At 48.2% G+C, this 21,909-nt stretch overlaps 1 protein-coding gene across 1 annotated transcript; it reads left to right on the top strand.

Moving 5' to 3' along the window:
• Positions 1-2,226: 2,226 nt before the first annotated feature.
• Positions 2,227-20,586, top strand: LOC130708410 (putative serine protease 47). Its single transcript, XM_057548386.1, has 6 exons — positions 2,227-2,241; positions 8,313-8,571; positions 9,573-9,756; positions 11,197-11,474; positions 14,412-14,572; positions 20,269-20,586. Exons 1-6 carry the CDS (start codon positions 2,227-2,229, stop codon positions 20,584-20,586), a joined length of 1,215 nt encoding a protein of 404 aa, XP_057404369.1.
• Positions 20,587-21,909: the final 1,323 nt, after the last annotated feature.

Genomic DNA, 21,909 nt, shown 5'->3' with positions numbered 1-21,909 from the left:
TCCCAATTTGGAAGCTCCAGTGCTGGTGCTCTACTTAATTCAGTCCTTAGAGTCTCAAAGGCCCACTGGTGGTCCTTATTCCATTGAAGGGGTTCTCTTTCTTCTCCCTTTAGAGCCTCATATAGGGGTTTTGCTATAAGGCCATAATTTGGAATCCGGACACAACAGAACACAGCCATCCTGAGAAAGCCTCGAAGTTGCCTCTTTGCGGTTGGAGATGGTAATGCACTAATTGCTGTTTTTTGATCTATGGCCAGGGCTTGTGCCCCTGGGGTCAAAACAAATCCTAAATATTGAACCCACTGCTGTGAGATCTGAGCCTTTGTTGGAGAGACCTTATATCGCCTTTCTGCCAGAAAATTTAGGACCCTAATGGTATTTTGATCTGAATCTTGTTCGGTCTCACTACTTATCAATAAATCATCAACATATTGTAGCAGAGTTCCCTTCTCAAGGCTCAGTTCCCTCAGTTCCCTTGCTAACGTGTTTCCAAAAGATGGGGGCTGTCCCAAATCGCTGAGGAAGCACTGTTCACGTATATTGGGTAGCCTCCAGGGTGTCAGGGTCCCTCCATTCAAAGGCAAAAAGGTATTGAGACTCAGGATGTAGAGGAATACAGAAAAGTGCATCTTTGAGGTCCAAAACAGAGAAATACTGGGTGCTCCCTGGCACTTGGGTGAGGAAGGTGTATGTGTTTGGCACCAATGGGTGAATAGGGATGAGTGCCTCATTCACTGCTTGTAAGTCTTGCACAAACCAAAACTCCCCACTAGGCTTCTGAATGGGGAGGATCGGGGCGTTGCAAGGGGATTGGCAGGGCCTAATGAGTCTGTGTTTTAGGAACTTGCTGAGCAGCAGTTGGATTCCCCTCAGGGCCTCAGGCTTTAAAAGATCTTTTCCAGGGGTATTTTTCCCCAGGCTTTAACTTTATGTTTATTGGGGGACCAGGTTTTGCCCTTCCTGGCACTGAGGTATCCCAAACTGCAGGATCTACTTGTTCCCTGATTTCTTGGGGAATGTCTTGGGGAATATTTTGATGACCAGCAGGTGGGTCACCTGGGGCTACTAACAGATGCATTCTCTGCTTGAATTCTCTACCTCCTAAGAATATACTAGCTCTTAACTTATTTAGCAAATCTCTTCTGAGGAGGAGGACAGGGCATTCTGGCATATACAAAAAGGAGTGAATAATAATAGTGGACCTGACTCTGTGGGCAAGGGGAGATGTAAATCACCTTACCTTTGGCTGTCTATCAACTCCTGTCACAGTACAGTCTCTGTTGGAGAGGCGGGCAGCTGGCCAAGTCAGAACAGAGCAGGTGGCTCCAGTGTCTACAAGAAATTCAGTTCTCCTACCTGCCACATCGAGGTTGACCCGAGGCTCTGCTGGAGTGGTGAGGATGGATCGAGTGGGATCTGGAGCTGGGAAGGCACTCAGGCCCCATCAGTTGGTGTGCAGGAATCTCTCATTGGAGAGAATTGTAAGGACCTGGGGCCAGTCAAGTTTGCCCCTTGGGTGTCTCACAGGAAAGCGCTCAGGACATTCCCCCTTCCAGTGCCCTGCCTTCCAACAAAAGGCATACTTGTTCGAGCCCAGGCAGCTTCTTGGCAGTCTGTCCAGGCTTCTTGGCCCTCCAGCGTCCCTTCGAGATGGTGGGTGGATCAGAGCAGCCAAAAGTTGCGTTTTCTGTTTTAGCCTCTTATCCTTATTGGATTCCTCCATTAAGTCGTGGTTGTTATAGACCTTGAAAGCCTCCTCTACCAAGGTTGACAGTGGGGTTTGGGGCCCAGACTCAAGCTTTTGTAATTTTCTCCTGATAATCAGGAGTAGCCTGGGTGATAAAATTCATGGCCAATAGTGTCCTCCCTTCTGCGGACTCAGGGTCTGTACTGGTGTACTTCCTGAATGCCTCTGTCACTCGGCTCAGGAAGACTGTTGGGTTTTCATCTTTTTCCTTTGCAACTTCTCGGACCTTATCATAATTTACAGGCTTCACCATCCACCTTTTCAGTCCTTCTGATAGACAAGTAATGTAATGTCTCATCCTAGCCTGGCCTACATGATCTTCATAGTCCCCGTGTGGGTCATGTTCTGGGACTGGATCCCCACCCACCTGAAAAATTTGGCGGTGTGGATTGGTGGCCAATAGGCCATCTGAGTGTTACCTGGCCTTTCTCAGTATACGCTCCCTTTCATCTGGGGTGCAACAGTAGGCCAGAATAACCATGATGTCCTGCCAGGTGAGAGAGAACGTCAACCCCAGCCTGATAAATTCGTCCCTAAACTTGTCAGGGTCCTCTGAGAACCTGTCAAAATTCTCCTTACAAATTCCTAAGTCTCTCATTGAGAAGGGGACACGCACTCCAGTAGTGCTTCAGTTTCCATCAGCTGATTCCTGAAGGGGTAAAGGCCTTGTGGGGCAGAGGTGGGGGCTAACTTTGAACCTGATCCTGGGCGACAGGAAGTTCCACTACGAGTTACCCTGGAGGGACTAGTCTCTCCCTCCTGGGGCGACGGAGGGTATAAAGGGACATAAGGAGGCAGAGACTGGGATTGGTCAGAGGGACCCGGAGGAGCAGGTGGCTCCGGGGAAGCAGGTGAAGCTTGGTTTCCCCCCTGAGAGTCGGAGAAAGCTAGAAGGGGATCATTGAAAATGTCGGGAGTGTTTCTGATTCCCCAGGCTTTTGATTACAGGAGACCCGTAGAGCGGGGTTTTGGTAAAGGACCATGAAGGTTTATTTTGGGGGGTGGGGGCAGCCCCATGTGGTTTGTGGGATTTTAGTTCCCCGACCAGGGATCGAACACATGCCCTCAGCAGTGACAGCTCAGAATTCTAACCACTGGACCGCCAGGGAATTCCCAGGACCATGAAGGCTTGAACATAGGGAGCCTCAGTCCATTTTCCTGTCCTGCAACAGCAGAGATCCAATTGCAACACGGTATTATAAGAGACCCATTTTCAGACCATTTTTCTCCATTCCCTGACTTATACAAGGGCCAGGCAATGTTACAATAGAGTTTAAACGTTTCCCTTTTCAGCCCGTCTATTTTGAAAGTTTCCAATTTTTAAGGATACTCTCCAGAGGTGTTTCTTCTGGCTTAGAAGAGGATCATCCCATGTTGAATAACATGCAACCGAGAAAAAGTGCTCCTAGAAATGAAGTCCAGTGTCCCAGAGACATTTACCAGGAGGCTTTTGTCCTATAATGTTTCCCTATGCTGGGGGTATTCCTCGAGTTTGAGCATCTATAAAACCTAGGATGTGGGCTGCTTGGAAGTGGCCACCCAATAGGTGATCTGTAACAAGGTATGGGCTGCCAAGGCCTTGAGTGAAAGGGGTCCTAGAGGTGTAAAAAAAGGAACTCCTGGAGGAATTGGAGTTGGGTGCAATGGAAAATGCCATTGGGGTCAGGACCTAAGGGCCTACGTTGGGAGTATTCCCACAGGGGATTTTTTTTGGACATAGAATAAGGTGAGAGACTAGACAGCAGAAAAACCTAAAACCCTTTCCCCTATCTGTTTGACAGCTATGATAAAACTGGGGAGAGCCTGATGATTCCATCTGACACAGGCAACAATGAGTTTAGACAATGTTTCCCATGTAATTTAACACACCAAATGAACCCAATTAGTTTAGGATCTCTCTTTGGGAGGCTCCAGGGGCCCCATGAAGCATCCCAAAGTTAACTGGAAGTCAAAAGAATTTCAATTAGAATTTGATATTTGGGAAATCTGTCAAAAATTTCCAAAAGTTTTAAACCATCCAGTCAAATAGAATCATAGGCTGCTGTGAAACAATTATTCCTTGAGCTAAGGTGAAAAAAAAAGGATTCCAAAAGTAAATGCAGATCACTTAAAGGCACAGAAACTCACACAATCTGTTATCAAAAGGAGCATTCGAGGAAATCTTTGTTCTGTTATGAGAGAAAGAAACCAAATCCAGTCTTATATCAGCCTACTCTTGATAAAATCCGGTTACCTAATTAAATTTAATCCAACCTTAGAAAATTCCAACCACATAAAACATTCTCTTCTCAGTGTTCCTTTTCTGCAAATCTTCTGTAACTTTCTGTAGCCATATTTTGTCCCTTCTTTTTTCCATTCAGAAATAACCAGCTGTAGGACAAAATCACATTTTTCCATTTAACGAAATACATTTCCATTCCACATACCTTCTTTTCTGAAAGCACACATCTTACCTTCCTTATGTCACAATGAAATGTCTTTTACATTAGCATTCCCTGATTGGAATATCCCATAAACTCTTGGGAAGATCCCATGTATCTTCCCGAAGCACAATTTCTTTCCTTAATGTGATGTAAGATATGTGTCTAATAAACCCAAACATCCTCACTTTCCCTCTCACAAGAAAACAAAAGTAGGTAAATTTAGACCTGTTTAGCAATTGATGTTCCAATATTTCATCTTATTTGAAATGGCCTGGATACTCAATGGATTCCTATCATTTAACTTAATTTAGTTTCAAGTTACCAAAATTTGGAGGGACTGTTCTAGATGGACATTTTGAAAACATGATTATTCCCATTGAGTTTACTAAAAAGCTCTTATCCAGTCATATTTACTTAAAAGTTTAATCATATCAGGTTATTTTCCTTGCTAACAGATTTTATCACAGAAACAATACGCACTTATTGACTTCCAGTAACCCTAGGTAGGATAGAAGTATTATACTTAATGTTGATAATACAGACAGGTCTGTATTAATTAAACCCACAAGCTTAAGCCACACAAGTTAATTTTTACAAAATCAGAGAGCTCTTAGTTTTCCTGCTTGAATTTAAAAAGGTCTCTTTTTTTCCCTCAGTCTGGGGGACTACAGATGGATCAGGGAGTCCCTGAGAGTCCAGGCAGAATAGTTACATTGCAAAGGCAGAGGAGAGAGGTGCAAGCCCCTCTCTTCTTTTTTTGTTCTTTAAAATCCCACTATGTAACCCAAGGCTGGAGTCGAGTCTCAGACAATGTGGGATCCGTTTGTATTTCAGGGTTTAAGAGCTTCACCATGCCCACAATGTTAGCAGAGACTTGTAGGAGCAGTTGGACAGACAAAACTCATAAAACAAAGATACCAATGACAAAAACTTAGACACAAACAAGAAGTTTTCAGGATAAAGGGGATGGGAGTGCAGGTATAAGGACCAAGGGAGAGGTAAAGGGAGGAGGGACAGAAAAGACTGTAAAAGAGAAAGAGAAAGAGAAAGAGAGAGATTGCCATTTCAACCTGACCCTGCAGTTGTCTCTTCAGGCACCAACCTGCAAGCTTTCAGAAAGGGCCACTGAAGGAGGGTGCACCCTGTCCACTGCCCACCGGGGTGATCGAGCCTGGAAACCAGACAGTTGTATTTCATCTGTAGGAACCTAACCCACAGGTGGGACTCTCACCCATGCATACACCAGTTTATAGAAATCTGCTGTAGCGCTGCAGCAAAGGGTCCCAGGTCCCAGCCTGTCTCAGAAGTGGGGGGAAAGATAAGAGACATACAGAAAACAAATACCAAAGTGGAAAATGTAATTCCAACCATATCAATAATCACACTGAATGTGAATAGATGAAACAAAGTTAAAGACAAAGATTGATAGACCATATTTGAGAAGCAAGGTCCTTAAAATATAGTCTCTAAGAAGTGGAGGAAAGAAAGGTGGGAAGGAAGGAAGGAAGGAAAGAAGGGAAAAAGGAAAAAAAAGGAGGTAGGAGAGAAAGAAGAAATTAAAGGCATTCAACTTTAAATGGCAGAATTCGAACTTTTATTACAGAGGACATGATCCTATGTGTTAGAAAACACCAATGATCCCACCAAAACAAAATACAACAAAACAAAACAGACTAGAATGAATAAACAAGTTTAAGAAGGTCACAGGAAACATTTCTTATAAAAATAAATTTCATTTCTATATACTAAGTACAAAAATATGAAAAGGAAATTAACAAAGTGATTTCATTCACAGTAGCATGGAAAAGAATAAAATACTTAGAAATAAATTTAATAAAGAGCTGCAAGATCTGTACACTGAAAACTACAAAACATTGCTGAGAGAAATTAAAGATCTATATAAACAGAAACATTTCTTGTTCATAGATCAGGAGACTTCATATTATCAAGAAAGCAATTCTCGGACTTCCCTGGTGGTGCAGTGGTTAAGAATCCTCCTGCCAATGCAGGGGACACAGGTTCGAGCTCTGGTCCAGGAAGATCCCACATGTCGCGGAGCAACTAAGCCCATGAGGCACAACTACAAGCCAGCGCTCTAAAGACGGTGAGCCACAGCTACTGAGCCACAACTACTAAAGCCCACGTGCGTAGAGCCCATGCTCCACAACAAGAGAAGCCACCACGATGAGAAGCCTGCACGTTGCAACCAAGAGTAGCCCCCACTCACCACAACTAGAGAAAGCCCACACGCAGCAACGAAGACACAAAGCAACCAAAATTAGATAAATAAATAAATAAATAAATAAATTTTTAAGTAAAAAACAGAAAGCAATTCTCCTCAAATTGATCTATAAATTCAATGCAGTCCCTGTGAATATTCTAGCAGGCTCTTTTTGTGTAGAATTTGACAGCTGATCCTAAAATTCATATGGAAATGCAAAAGATGCAGAATAGCCTAAACAGTTTGGCAAAAGAATAAAGCTGGAGAACTTTCACCACCTGACGTCAAATTCTACTATAATATGTATTAATCTAGACAGTGGGTTTCAGGCACAAGGAAAGGAATACAGTTCAATGGCACGGAATTAAGAGTCCAGAAATAAAACAATTTTTATTATGAATTGATTTTCAACAGAGGTCCCAAGACAATTCAGTACAAGAAAGACTAACCTTTCTTTTTTTAACCAAGGAAAGGTGCAGGGATAAATGGATATCCACAGGAAAAACCCAAAGCAAAGAAACAGAAACTTGCATCACACTAGACAAAAATGAACTAAAACTTGATCACAGATCCACATGTAAGAAACAACCCCTAAAATTTCTCAAAGAAAACATAGAAGAAACTCTTCATGATCTATTATATATAACATCAAAAACATGATCCATACAAGAAAAGATTAGTAAATTAGACTTCATCAAAATTAAAAACTTTTGCTCTTTGAGCACCACTGTTGAAAGAATGAATAAACAAGCTACAGACTTGGAGAAAATCTTGCAAATCACATATCTGATAAAGAACGGGATCTTGCCGTTTGCAACAGCATGGATGGACCGTGAGGGTATTATGTTAAGTGAAGTAAGTCAGACAAAGGCAAGTACTGTATGATTACACTTATATATGCAATCTAAAAAATAAAACAAATGAAGAAACCTAACAAAACAGAGACAGAGTTATAGATACAGAGAACAAACAGGTGCTTGCCAGACGGGAGAGTGTTGGGGGAAAGAAAGCAGTAGGTGAGGGAGATGAAGAGGTACAAAATTTCAGTTGCAAAATAAATGAGTATGAAATGTACACTGTGGGGAATATAGTCAATAATTATGTGATATATTTGTATGGTGACATATCATAACTATACTTATCATTTTGAAATGTACAGAAATAACCAATCACTATGTTGTGTAACATGAACTAACATAGCATTTCATTGTACATCAATTATACTTCAAAAACAAACAAATTCATAGGAAAAGAGATCGGATTTGTGGTTACCAGAGGCCGGAGACTGGGGGAGGGAGAATTGGTTAGCTGCAGTCAAAGGTACAAACTCCCAGTTATGCGATAAATAAGTACTAGGGATGTAATGGACAACATGATAAACATAATTAACACTGCCGTATGTTATACATGACAGTTGATAGAGTAAATCCTAAGAGTTCTCATCACAAGGAAAAATTTTTTTTCCATTTCTTTAATTTTGTATCTATGTGGGATGATGGATGTTCACTAAATTTATTCTGAAGATCATTTCATGATGCATGGAAGTCAAATCATTATGCTATACACCTTAAGCTTAAAAAAATTTAAAAAAAGAAAGAATGGACCTCAGTTAATATTAATGTCTCAGTATTGGCTCACTAGTTGCGACAAATGTGCCATCTTAATATTAGGGGAAAGTGGGTGAGGGGGACCTTGGAACTCCTTGTACTGTCTTTGCAACTTTTTCATAAATCTAAAACAAAAAGTTTATTTAAATATAAATAAATAAATAAATTTTAAAAAATGTACAGAAAATCATTGAATTGTCCCTTGTATAATAATAAGTGAACTTCATGGTATATAAATTACATCTTAGTAGAGTTGTTTAAAAGGTTATGAAGAAGGTCAGGGTGGGCTGAGGGCTGGGCTGAGGCGGGGTCAGGGCAAGGTCAGGCGGGGCCAGGCTGGGGTCAGGCGGGAGTCAGCAAACCTGGCAATGGGCACGGAGGCGTGGATCGCCCAAGGCCGAGGCCAGCCTGTGGCCCTTCTCTGGCTGCTGCTGCTGCCCGTGGCCACCCTGGAGCTGCGAGGGTCCCCGGCCACGGCCACGGCCGCCCCCGGCTGGGCTCCAGGCGCGGGCGGGGCGGTGGAGGGCAGCGCTCCGACTCCGGAAGCGCAGCGGTTGGCCCCGGGAGCCACAGGTGTGTTGGGGCCTCTGTTGAGGGCTGAAACGGCCTAAACTGCAGGGCCTGAGGGGGCCGGCTGTGACCAGGGCCTGGGTGCCCTGAGTCACTGAATTTCATCTTTTCTCTGCCCTGGCCAACAACCAGGCAGCCCAGAGACCCCCTCAACACAGGTGGGTCACCGACTCCCCACTGTGGAGCCTCTGGGTGGGAAGTGCCTCTGTGGGACTGTGGGACCTCTGTGGGACTGTGGAAGTGGGGACATAGCAGGGTCTGACCCTGAGGCTGGGTGGCTGGGTGGAGGAAAGCACCAGGACTGATGAACGAGTGGCCCTGAGTCCAGGGCCGTGGGTCTCATTCCCCTCGGTGAGGCCCTGGGAGCGGAGGCCCTAGACCAAGATGCCCGCTCTCAGGGAGCCTGGGCACACCCCCTGCCCTCCCAGGTGTGAGTCCTAGAGCCAGGGCTGTCTTCATTAGCCCACTCCCTCTTCTTTTAGAAATGTAGAATCCTGAGTCAGAGAGGGGGAGTGACTTTCCCCAGCTCACACAGCACCACAGACTGCAAATCTCCCTCCCTAAGACACCGGGGTGACACGGAGCAGGCACAGGCCCTTAGAAGCCATGATCTTGAGCAAGTAATGTTGGCAACTTCTGAGACCTTTAGTTCTTTGATCTACAAGAGTAGGCAGTGAGGTGTGCTAGTTGAGGGAAATAAGGTCTGTGACGTGCCCAGCCCTTGGCAGCCCCACTCGGGGATGTCCTTCTCCCTGCAGATGCTGCTGTGAGCTGCTGTGGCGACCCTCGGTCCCCCCTTGCCCCATCCCACCAGACCTCTGGGTCCTCATCCCCACAGGGCTTGCTCTGTCCAATTCTCAGGGGCAGCCAGTGAAAGTAGAGTCCAGGTAGCGCTGTCATTTTGGCTAGGCCACTGGACGCTTGGCCTTGGTTTTCCCATCTATGAAGTGGACAGGGCCTTCCTGGTAGTGGCATTTGGGGTACTACTAGTGTCTCTTTCGTAGGTGGCAGGGGAGTCTCCACAGTGTGCGGGAAACCCAAGGTGATGGGGAAGATCTACGGTGGCCAGGACGTGGTGGCTGGCCAGTGGCCATGGCAGGCCAGCTTGCAGTACCAGGGCTCACACGTCTGTGGAGCTGTCCTCATTAACTCTCACTGGGTCGTTTCCACTGCCCACTGCTTTCTGAAGTAAGTCCTCCTTCCAGGGTGCCAGCACAGGCACTGGCAGGGGAGGGGGATATGGGGGAAGAGGAGAAGAGGGGTGATGGGCATCCCACGTCAGCTCCTCTGGGCTTTTCTCCGGGGCAGTCTGTGGCCTTCAGATGCATGTCATTCCTGCCTTTGGCCTGTGTACCCTCCACCTGGACTGTCCTCCTTGCTCACCTGCTCAGATCCGCCTCATGCTCTGCCGTCAGCCCCTGTGCCTGTCCTTCAACACAGATGTGCCTCAGGAGAGTGGCAGTGTCCATCCTGGCTGCCATGCAGTGCGGACCGATCTCAGATCACAGCTTCTTCTTAACGTGCCCACGTTTCCAGGTGTCAGATTCTAGGCAGGGCCCTGGGACCGCATGTCTGGCCAGCAGCTGGGCAATTCTTCTTATTACTCCTGCACAGCTGTGTGCCCAGGAGTAGTCACGGCCGCTGGTGTGCGTTGTGGGGAGCCATGGTGCCAGGCCGCATAGGTGGGAACTGGGGCTCCCTGGGAGAGTGACATGGCTGCTCAGGAGTCTAATTCCCCTGGCCGTCCTGGGCCTGGCTCAGTGCCTAGGTCTGAACAGATGAGGAGGGGTCCCCAGGGAGTTGGGGCATCACAGCCCAGGTCTGGGAGCTGGAACTTTCGGAGCTTAGAGTCCTATTGGCGCCTACTCCATACGACGATCCATGCAAGCCCCTTTGTGACATCAGGGGTGGCAAGTCCCCACCTCACCCTGTCTCCATCCTGTCACAAGAGAAGGCCCAACATGGGTGAGAAGGGCAGATGCATGGGCTGGGGGTTCCGGAGAAGGGCTGTGCAGAGCGAGGGGCTTGCTGGAGGGGAAGGGTTTGGGCAAGGGGAGCATGAGTGGGTCTCCAGGTGGATGAGCCGTGCAAACAGTCAGGGAGGTGGGAAGTCTCAGCACCTGCGTTCAGGGAACAAGGCAAGCTTCTGTTTCCTGCACTCATTTGCTCATTTATTTAACAAGTCTGTTGTGAGTCCTTATAACTAGGTGGAGAAGCAGCCCTTGGGCAGGAAGGTGTTTAAAGAAAGGAGAGGTCAGGGAGAGTGTGGGGCCAGAAGGCGGACTGTAGGGGGTCTTGGGAAGGGTAAAGTTAGAGCTGGGATTGAGCCAGAACTCCTCCTGTGTACAATCAAAGACCTTCATTTGATACGCCACCAGGGATCTTTCCAGCACAAGGATTCAATGCTCCTCTGATTCTAGTGTGTGATGGAGAAGCCGTGTGTCTGAGGTTGTAAGTAGAATAGCAATTAGCCCCAAGAAAGAAGGACTCCTGAACGCTAGAAATGGGGAGATAAAAGCTGTCTAGCATCATGTAGGGTAGAGGCCTGTGGGCAGTTAGATGAGGATGCAGGGAAAGAGCTAGCCCACACGCAGAGATGACGGTGACAATGTGCCCTTCTTCCTCCAGAAAATCTCACGCCCCGGAGAACTACCGGGTTCTGTTAGGAAGCACCCAGCTGCACCAGCACACCCAGCACACCCAAGAGATGTCACTGAGCCGGATTATCATGCACCCAGACTTTGAGAAGTTACATCCCTTCGGGAGTGACATAGCCATGTTGCAGCTGCTCTTTCCTGTGAATTTCACCTCCTACATCATCCCCGCCTGCCTCCCAGTCCCTGGCATGCAGCTACCCAGTAACTCATCCTGCTGGATAACTGGCTGGGGGATGCTCAACGAGGAAAGTGAGAGGGTGTAGGAGAGTCGGGTTGAGGGCAGATGAGGGTGGGGAGGAGGAAGGGGAGAAGGACAAAGGAGGGAAGAAGGGAGGTGTGGCTCCTCCTGAGGGGTCCCCAAGCAAAGAGGCACTGGACCTTGGCCCACTAAGCGTCATTTCTAGAGGAGTGGACCATTCTAGTTCTAGTTCTGAAAGTGTGTGACTGTAAAGCTTCAGTGTTCCCTAAGTGCAAAGGTTTACACTGAAAGTCTGGGAATCTTTGACTTTTGGCATCAAGATTCTGGGTTCTTGAAGTCTTTCTGGTTCTGGATTCCAAGCTTTTAATCAACCATGGATCTGAGATGACTTGATTCAACTCAAAGGTCATGCTTGGGGCCTGGTCCATTGCAGGCCACTGACAAACAAACACCCTGATTTCCCATTGCCATAAGAGGAGCTTGGGAAAAGTGGAAGGAAAACACATGTACGACTTCTGACCTCTGAGCCTGCCTGATGAAGTTAGAATGATTATGACTTAAGAGTGTTTCACTCTCTGAACCTCACTTTGCTCTTCTCCCAACGCAGCTCAGCTATCTACTTTGTAAGCTTGTTAGGTGCACTGCATAACGCAGGAAAAAAATTATGTTTTTTAAGATTGAAAGAGGAGAAATGTAGGCAAAGACTTATGAGCCAGAGTCTTTATTAAAGAAAGGAGTATTTATGGTTGGGGGAAATGCTTATGGTGCAAAATTAAGGGGAAAAAGAATATATATTTTAATTATTTGTAGGGTCATAATTTGGTACCGTGTTTCTCAACAGAGGCGCTACAGGCATTTTGAACAGACCCTGTCTTCCTTGGGTGGGAAGTGCCAGCATCCCTGGCCCTTGCCTACTAGTATGTCATGAACACTCCCTAATCATAGGGCAAACAACCAGGTTCCCAGCATTCTCACACCACATACACACCACATACACACCACACATACACCACACTTCTCACACACACACACACACACACACACACACACACACACAGACTGTCCCTCCTTGAGGACAGAAACCCTGTCTTTCTTGTTTTAATATCCCAGCCTGTGGCCCGGGCAGGGCCAGGCACCTTGTAGGTACCCCACTGCTGCCACCCTGGTCCTATAGACCATAATTGCTTGCCTGTACCTCCAGACTGGTCTCTGAGATCCCACCCTGTGTGCTATACTTTAGTCTCCACATAGCTGTCTGAGTGTTTTCTTTAAAGCAGGAGTCATGCCAGTTCCCTGCTCATTACCCTCAGTGCCTTCTCATTTATACCTAGAAAAAAGTCGTAACTCCCTGCCTTGGCTCTCAGGCCCTGTGTAATGTTGGCCCCAATTCCTCTCTGCTCATCTCCTACTACATCCCTCACCCACACCATCCCAGCCAGCAGGCCTCCTTCCTGCTTGAAAACGCCAAGGCCATCGCCACCTCAGGGCCTTCACCTTGGCTGCCTCCCTGGCCTCACTCGCTCTCCCTGCTAACCTTGGCATGACTCACTTCTTTACATGTACAACTCAGCTGCTCCTCTGAGGAGTTTTACTTGATCATATGAGCTAAAAGAGGCAACCTCTAATAGCATATGTCCCTGTTTTATTTCCTTTACACCACTTATTAGATCTAAAACAATTCTACTTATTTACTTCATTTACCCTGTTGATACAAAAAGCTCAGCTTCCCTGTACACCAGTGCTAAATAGAATCTTGGAGACAGAGTTTTGGGTGAAGTAGAAAAGGATAGCTTTATTACTTTGCCAGGCAAACGGGGACACAGTGGGCTCCTGCCTCGAAAAACTGTGTCTCTGCTTGGAGAGGATAGTGAGAAGTTTCATAGTAATGGTTCAAAGAGGGCATGATCAGCTCTTGGACGTTCTGCTGATGAGGTGGGGGTGAGGTAAGTAAGAGTCAGCATCATCAACCTTCAGGTTCCAACTGGTCTGGGGTCTACATGCTTGTGGGCAGCATACCATAGTTAATCATTAACTTCTCCCACCTGGAGGGGGTTTCAGTATCTGCAAAACAGCTCAAAGAAATTGTTTTGTATATCCATTGTTGGGGAGCCAGGACCTTGCCCCAAGGCTGCACTGTGTTTCTCTTGACTGTTTCTCCCTGGTCTCGCATCCCCTCCCTTCCCTGATTAACAACTGCTTGAATCTGCCCGTTGGAACTCAGAGAAGGTCATGGAGGCTGAATGAAGTCTATTTCCTGTAATCAAAGAAATGGGGGACACAGAAAGCCTTTGTGCCCAGGAGCCCCTCAGGGCCCTGCTCGGTATCCCTGTCTCCCCCAACTAAGAATGTTCCTGTGTATCATTAGTGTCTAAAAGATACTGAACACAAGGACAGAGGAATAAATGAGTGATTGGATGAGAGGGTGGATGGGTGAAGGGTAGGTGGGAGGATGAGTGGGTGGAAGGAAAGATGGGTGGGTGGGTGAAAGGATGGTAGGCAGAGATAGTTGGAGTGAGTGGAGATGGATCAAAAGATGGGTAAATGGGCAAATGGATGGAAGCGTGAGGGGATGAATGGGACATGAGGAAAGAGGAAAGATAGGTAGATGGATAGAGGAATTGGTGGATGGATGGAAAGGTTAATGATAGACAAATGGAGAGCGGATGGGATGGTCTGTGAAAGGGTAGGTAGGTTGGTGAATGGTTGCTAAGCACCACTGAGTGGCATGTGTTGGTGGGATTTGCCTTTTTCCTTTGTAGAATAGGAGAGGTGTGGTCTATTGCTATGAGGGAGGTGGAGGGAATAGGATGAGTTTGGAAAAGTTTGAGAAAAGGGGGAGGGCTTACTAGGCATAGGTAGAAGACTGAAACAGTGCTGAAGGCTCAACTGTGCTGAGAAAAGTCCATGTTGAAGTGGTGAACAGTAAGGCAGAGTAGCCTGTAGCTAAGCCACAGCACCCTTCACTGATTTCCTCCTTATCCTCGCAGCGCCTCTGCCCGAACCCTTCCATCTCCAGGAGGGTAAGGTGGGCTTCACTGAGAACAAGTTTTGTAATATATTTTACGGACTTAGAAAAGGCAAGAACTTCTCCGTGCATGAGGACATGCTGTGTGCTGGGGACTTCTCGACAGGAAAGGCCATCTGCCAAGTGAGTAAGGTCATTTCTGTTCTTCCCTTGCCTGTTCTCAGGGCCTCAGTTTCCCTAGGGGAGAGGCTGTGTTGCCTCTACTGTCTTTGTGGAGACCCCTGGGACTTCCCATTTCCTCCCTCCACATGTCTTCCTGGGCTCAATTCCTTGGCAGTGTCCCCCAGGATAGCCCCTTCCTAAGCCCCTTGCACATAAGGGCATCTACTGGCAGCACCCTCAAACAGCATCTTTTTATGAGGCATACCTTAAAGTTTTTATTTAAGTATAACATACATACAAAAGAATCTATTCATGCTGTTTTCGTAAGTTGGATGAACTTTCACATAGTTACGCAACAGATGACCAATACCCCAGAGGTCCCGCTCACACCTCCTTCCTATCACCAACACCCAACAGAAACCGCCATCTTCACTTTTGATAACTTAGATTAGATTCTGAATATTCCATAAATAGAATTTATTTCCAGTTGTCAGTCTTTCGTGTCTTTATATTTGTGAGATTCATCCAAACTGTTAAATGTAGTTATAGTTTGTTGAGTCTCATTGCTCTACAGGACTCTATTGTGTGAATTGAATTCTATGATCAGTTCTACTCTTGATGGGTATTTTAGAGGTTTCCAAGTTTTTCATTTCATTTCACTTCCAAATATTTTATCTTCTATTTCACAGAAATCCTTGAGTAGAATTGTTGAATTAAAAGGTATGTGTATATTCAGCTTTGGCAGATATTTCCTAACAACATCTCCAAAGTGGTTGCACTTCATTCCAGCAGTGGATGCGAGTTTAATATTTATTTATTTTATTTATTTATTTTCCTTATTTTTTTTGGCTGTGTCGTGTCTTAGTTGCACCACAAGGGATCTTTGCTGAGGCATGCGGGATCTTTCGTTATGGTGCGCGGTCTCCTCCGGTTTCTCTCTGGTTGTGGTTCTCAGGCTTCTCTCTAGTTGTCGTGTGTGGGTTTTCTCTCTCTAGCTGTTGTGCGTGGGGCTCCGGAGTGCATGGGCTCTGTAGTTGTGGCATGCAGGTTCTCTTGAGGCGCACGAGCTCATTAGTTGCAGCACGCTGGCTTAGTTGCCCCGCGGCATTTGGGATCTTAGTTCCTCAACCAGGGATTGAACCCGCGTCCCCTGCATTGGAAGGCAGATTTTTTACCACTGGATCACCAGGGAAGTCCTGGATGAGAGTTTATATCCTCGCCAACACTTTGCACTTTCCATCTTTTCTCATTTTGATAGCTTATGGTGGTTTGCATGTCCCTGATGACAAGTTAAATGTACTCTCATATGTTTATTGTCATTGGATATCTTCTCTAAAGTTTCCCTTCAAGATTTTCCCCCCTCTCACTTTTCTGTTGGGTTGTCTTCTTTTCCTTTAGGGACTCTTTGTGTATTTTTACATATTACAGGTATGAGTCCACTGTTGGATATTTGAATTGTAAACATTTCTTTCCTCTCTCTGTAATGCCCAATTTTAGAGGTGGGCAAACAGGTCCGGAGGGGGAAAGTAGCTACCCTAAAATAAGGCAGCACAACCTGGTCCCCCGTATTCTGACTCCAAGCCTAACCTGACCTCCACCATATCCGCCTCAGGGCCCAGCCTCCCAAGCTGGCATCATGTGCGGAGCTCTTACATAGATGGCATTGTGGAGTGGAGGGGAGAGTATTAGGGTTCTGGAGTTAGAGACACTGCTCTGCCCTGAAGGTCTTTTCACTTTCTGAGCCCATGTCCTCATTTATACTGTAGGATTCTGAGGCCTCCTTCATGGGATTGTCCAAAGGATGGTGTAGTGGGTTGGATAGTGTCCCCTACATTTGTAACCATCTGGAATCTCAGAAAGTGACCTGATTTGGAAATAGGTCTTTGCAGATGTGATTAGCTAAGAATCTCGAGATGAAACCATTTTGAGTTTAGAGTGGGCTGAGGGATAGACAGAGAGGTACTTGATTTCAGACTTCTGGTTTCCAGAACTGTGAGAAGAGAAATTTCTGTTGTTTTTATAGTGACCCAGTTTGTGGTAATATGCTTTGGCACCCCAGGAAATGCACACAGGAGGGATGGGATGCGCCTGGTCCTTGAGAAGGCCTCACGGACAGCTGTTTTCACGGCAGCCCAGTGGAGCTGCTGAGCCAGAGGGAAGAAGCTCGGCCACCTGCCCTCCTGGTAGGAGGTAGACCCAGCTTTCTTGGTTCCCAGTGCACAACCCATGGCTGGCTGGCTTGAGCCGTTGTTCTCACAGAGTCAGCTGCACCTGCAGGTGAAATAAAGGGCTGAGTCCCCCGAAGCCCCATCTGGCTGTCACCGTAGACCTCCCTACCAGCCTGCAGAGGTCATGGCCATGGAGTTCAGGGCCGGAGCCCTTTGTCTGCTTGCCTGCTGGACATCCATTCTGCCTCCTGACCCCACCCCCTCTCGTTTCTCCCCAGGCTGAGGACACCATTGAGCTGGCCACCCAGGAGCCCCAGCACATGGCCCCTCCTGCCCCCCTTAGCCTTTCAGTCACCACAGCCTGTCTGAGAAGTTCCATCTAGATTCATCTTCTGTCACATGCCTGCTCTGGTCCCCAACCTCCAACCGGGGCTGTCTTCTCTCACTGAAGTGCCCTCCCCCAGCACAGGACACCCAGAAACTAGTCTCAGGAGAGACAGACCCCAGGAGCACTCAGTGCTCAGACTGTGGGGCAGGACAGACCTGGGTCCAGTCTTCAGTCTGTAATTTAGTGATTATGACCTTAGATAACCCGTGAAATGGGGTTGCTAACGGCCTCCACTTAATAAGGTCCTTATAGAAGATTCAGTACTGTGCCTGGCATTCAGTAGGTGCTTAACACCTGCTGGCTTTCAATCTCCTGGCCTGGTCTGCCTCCCTCTATCTGGATTGTACCTGTTCTTCTGGGCCTGTCTTAGACCTGTCCTCTCACCCAAGGTAGAATTCATTGCTCTGGTCCTGCCCAACACACACACACACACACACACACACACACACACATACTGTTTGCTGCGTGTCTTCAGTAGTGCAAAGTGCAGCTCACTTTGCGTGGGATACATTAGTGTTGGGCCTTCCTCTGCCTTCTGAGAACTCCCCAGGGGCTAGGAGGCTATTGGAGCCCTTCCCATCTCCCTCGGACTGGCCCAGAATCCATCATAATATAGACAACCACATGGCTCATCTGCATGAATCCCTGAGGCCTGGAGTGGACAGGGACCAGGCCTTCCCCTGGCCTTGAACACTGTGGGGAGGGCCAAGGGCACCCCAGCTAGGGGGCACAGAGGGGAAGAGCTGAGGTGATGATGGCACATTCCCAACCTCCAAGAAGACCCCGTGTATGACTTTCTTGGGTCTGCGGTGACAAATCACCTCAAAGTGGGTGGCTAAAACAACAGAACTTTATTCTCTTACATTTCTGGAGGTCAAAAGTCTAAAGTCAAGGTGTTGGCCAGGCTGGTTCCTTCCGGAGACTCTAGGGGAGAATGTTTTCTTGCTTTTGCTAGCTTTTTCGAGGCCGCCAGCATTCCTTGGCTCATGGCCCCTTCCTCTGACCCCAAAGCACATTGCTCCTACCTCTGCTTCTGTCATCACATCTCCTCCTCTGACTCTGACCTCCTGCCTCCCTCTTTCCTCATGAGAATCTTTCTGATTACATTGGGTCCACCCAGATAATCCAGGATAGTCTTCCTATTTCAAGATGCTCAACTCCATCACAGCTGCAGAGTCCCTTTTGCCACGTAAGGTAACATAGCCAAAGGGTCCAGTGATGAGGATGGGCATCTTTGAGGGTTATTTTTGGCCAGCTACACCATGTACCCTTCTCTCTCCTTCAAGCTGCCATTTCCCCCACCCCCTCCTCAGCTGGAGATCTTCTCATTTCACTGAGAACGCCAAAGCAATCAGTCAGCCTAGAGCCCATTCATCTTGCCAGCCCCACCCTAGCATCTTCCATCTCTCCTGAGCCTCATGGCCCATCCCAGCCAGTCTGTCCTGGAGCTCTGGGTGCCCAAAGGCTCTCCTGCCCCACGTCTTCTGTCTCCCTCTTTCCTGGCTCCTGTGTAAACGTGCAACAGCACTCTCCCTCCTGCAATTGCCCAGTTTCTCTGCCTTCCTTCCCCCAAAGACTCACAGCAGCACTGAATCTAACCCACTCCACCCAGGAGTGTCGCCAATGTGCCACCAGAGCCACATGACCAACATCCCCAAGAGCCTGTCTTACCAGAGCCACCTGTGGACCTGAGTCCTCCTCTCACTCAGCACTTCAGCAAGTCTCACTCCCATTTCCTGGGCACCAGGACTAGCCAGCTACTCTGCTGTGCACCTGGTCCCCTCCCCTCCCACCTCTAAATGCTGGAGACCCCAGGGCTCCGTGCTCAGCCTGCTGCTTCCCCTCTGCAGTTCCTCCCTGGTTGGTGAGAAAGGCTCAGATTTGAAAGGTCCTGTTGCCTCCTTCAACATATTGCCCCAAATCTGACTGTTTCTTACTGCCCTGGCCCCTCCCCATCAGTAATCTCTCACCTTCTCTCCTGTAGCTACCTCCCAACTGGTTCATTCTCCACACAGCACCAGAGTGATCCAGGTGCTAGACATAACCTAGACAGTTCTCCATGGGGGTCAAGTCTAACCCCCCACCATAAGGCCCTGTGACCCCATGTCCCATCTATCCCCCTTGCTCCGCACACATCACTGCTCTTCCTCCCCCCCACCTGGCTCAACCCTCCTCTCCTCGTCTGCACTTACTGCTCCCCCTTCTCCTGCATCAGAATGTTAGGTTGTTTCTTGCCTGGAGTCTCAGCACAGGAAAGCTTTGTGCCTCCACCCTATGAAGTGCCCTTCCCTTCCTGTCCTGTCCCTTCCATGGCTTGTTTACACATGTCACATCTGACAATGGCAGGCTAATTGGCTTATTTACAAAAGCACCGCAAAAGAGGAGCCTTGACATTTCACCGCTGTGCCCAAAGGCGGAGGCTGCCCTGGATGCTTGATGTGCGTGTTGGACAGGCGAGTGGAGGAGCAGCAAGCATGGCTATGGCCCCTGCTCCTCCACCCCCACCCCCAAGGATGGGACCTTCGCTTTGGCTGATGAGTGAGGGGATTTCCAACCAGATTGTACTGCCCTGACAGCATTTTAGGACTCCAGCAGCTTTCTGGGGACCCCCATCTTCTCCCCGAGCAAAACAGGCTGCCTCCACCATGCCTGGGTATGGGCATTTTCTGAAAATGTTCAACCAAGAAGTTGAGAGAAAAATTAAAGGCCTAACTAAATGAATGAAAAAGGAGGAGGACCCACGTGGGCACATGCTGCTGCAGTTCAGGGTATTGCAAGAGCTGGGGACTGACGCAGCTTTATCTGGCCAGGCTTTACTCACAGAGCAGCTCTCTTGGGCCCTATGGTGCAGCTGTCCCTTCTCAGCCTTGGATAGTGCCCGTCCTGGACCACCAGGACCTCGCTGGGCACAGAGGTCCATATGTTGATAGGTTTAGATCAATGATTGTCCTGAGGGTCAATCAGGAACTTCCTATAGCACGATTCCACTGCCTGCCTGCATGGCCTAATAGGGCTGCTCGGCAGTGGGACGCTGGTGTTGGGACTTTCACAGAGGTGCACCTGAGTGAGCCTGGATGGCAGAGACTCATAAGCCCCACCTTGCTACCTGGTCTTCTCAGACCTGGCTCAGTCATCCACATGAACTCTCATCTCTTTCCTAGGGCGATTCTGGGGGGCCCCTCGTCTGTGACTTCGCCAGTGCCTGGGTTCTGATGGGGCTGTCCAGCTGGGGCTTTGACTGCCGTCATCCCATTTACCCCAGCATCTTCACCAACGTCACCTACTTCACCGACTGGATCGTCGAGATCCAGAGACTCACACCTCTCCCTGAGCCCACGTCCGCTCCTCCTCAGGCCCTGTTTCCACACCAGACTCTGCAGGCTGCGGGCTCGCCTGGGCCTGGCACAGCCTTTGTGCCTCCACAGAGCTGGCCCCTGCTGTTGTTCATGCTTGGGGCCGTATGGAAAGCCCTGCAGTGATCCCCCAAGCCCCTCTGCTCTTGCTCTCTGCCTCAGGGCCCAGTCTCCTCGCTGGAACCTTCTGCCTCTCCCCTCCCGCAGCCCCATCACCCTTCAGTGGTCCCTTCTTCGCTTTCCTGTCCAACTGCTGCCACCCCACAAACCAAGCATGAAAAAAACAAATACAAACTAATGAAAGAGTCATCTTGCTCCTGTCTTGGGGCCCTATTGCCCGCCGTGATCCTCAGCACTCACCCTTTCCCTTGAGGTCTGTTGTCTGACTCCGTGGTCAAGGAAACAGGACCGGGCAGGGAGACTATCCCAGGAGGAAAGCAGGAGTGAGGACACTGAAGGAGTCCAGCTGGGGGGAGAGAAAGGTGTCTTCACTTGCAGACACCACTCCTGCCATGGGGGTGCACAGGCCTTCAGAGGAAGGATATGTCAGCTCCAGCTGCCATAACAAATACCACAGGCAATGTGGCTTAAACAACAGGAATTTATCACCTCACAGTTCTGGAGCCCAGAAGTCTAAGGTCTCTCTCCTTGGCTGATAGACAGCCATCTTCTCCCTGTGTCCTCACATTGTCTTCCCTCTGTGTGTTTCTGTGTCCAAATTCTCCCTTCCTATAACGGCACCAATCATATTGGATTAGGGGCTACCCTAACGACCTCATGTTAACTCAATTATCTCTTTAAAGGCTCTACTCCAAATAAAGTCACATTCTGGGGACTTCTCTGGAGATCCGGGGTTTAAGACTCCACGTTTCTATTGCATTGGGCACGGGTTCCATCCTTGGTAGGGGAACTAAGATCCCACATGCCGCATGGTGCAACCAAAGAAAAAAAAAAAGTCACACTCTGAGGTACTGGGGTTAGGACTTCAACATATGAACTTTGGGGGGTACAATTCAGCCTTTAATAGGAAGTAAGACATTTTGCCAGGTGTCTATATACAGGGGAGTAAGGATCTTTCCCAAAGTAAAGAACCGTCACTCGTGGGATTTGGAGGAACAAGGACCAGCTCCCCACGGAGGTAGACGGAAGTTCCCAGAGTGTGGGACAATTGACTTGGACTGGAGTACATGATCCAGGCCATGAGGAAGGGGCTTCCAGCCTACAGCATAGAGGGCTGTTGAATGTGGGGGGTCTAGCAGAGTGAGTGGGAAACAGAGAGAGGAGGCCTGATGCCAGGCTGAGGTGCAGGCTGGCAGTCCTCAGACCTCTGCTCCTAGAGTCGACTTCCAGCACCCTCCTCACCCACCCCCATGCTCCTGCTCTCCACAGTCTGAAGGGGCCCAACTCACTGCCCCCCAAACCCACATGACACTGCTCTCTTCTGTGTAG

The sequence above is a fragment of the Balaenoptera acutorostrata genome, chromosome 6 (genome assembly GCF_949987535.1).
Source record: "Balaenoptera acutorostrata chromosome 6, mBalAcu1.1, whole genome shotgun sequence".
Taxonomy (NCBI): domain Eukaryota; kingdom Metazoa; phylum Chordata; class Mammalia; order Artiodactyla; family Balaenopteridae; genus Balaenoptera; species Balaenoptera acutorostrata.
Note: the sequence above shows the minus strand (reverse complement) of the source record. Positions and strands in the feature narration are given on the sequence as shown.

What these genes read in the sequence shown, in the direction of transcription:
- LOC130708410 (XM_057548386.1), top strand. An exon ending in GTTGGCCCCGGGAGCCACAG is followed by an intron (nt 8,572 to 9,572) that starts GTGTGTTGGGGC and finishes TCTCTTTCGTAG; the next exon opens with GTGGCAGGGGAGTCTCCACA. An exon ending in ACTGCCCACTGCTTTCTGAA is followed by an intron (nt 9,757 to 11,196) that starts GTAAGTCCTCCT and finishes TTCTTCCTCCAG; the next exon opens with AAAATCTCACGCCCCGGAGA.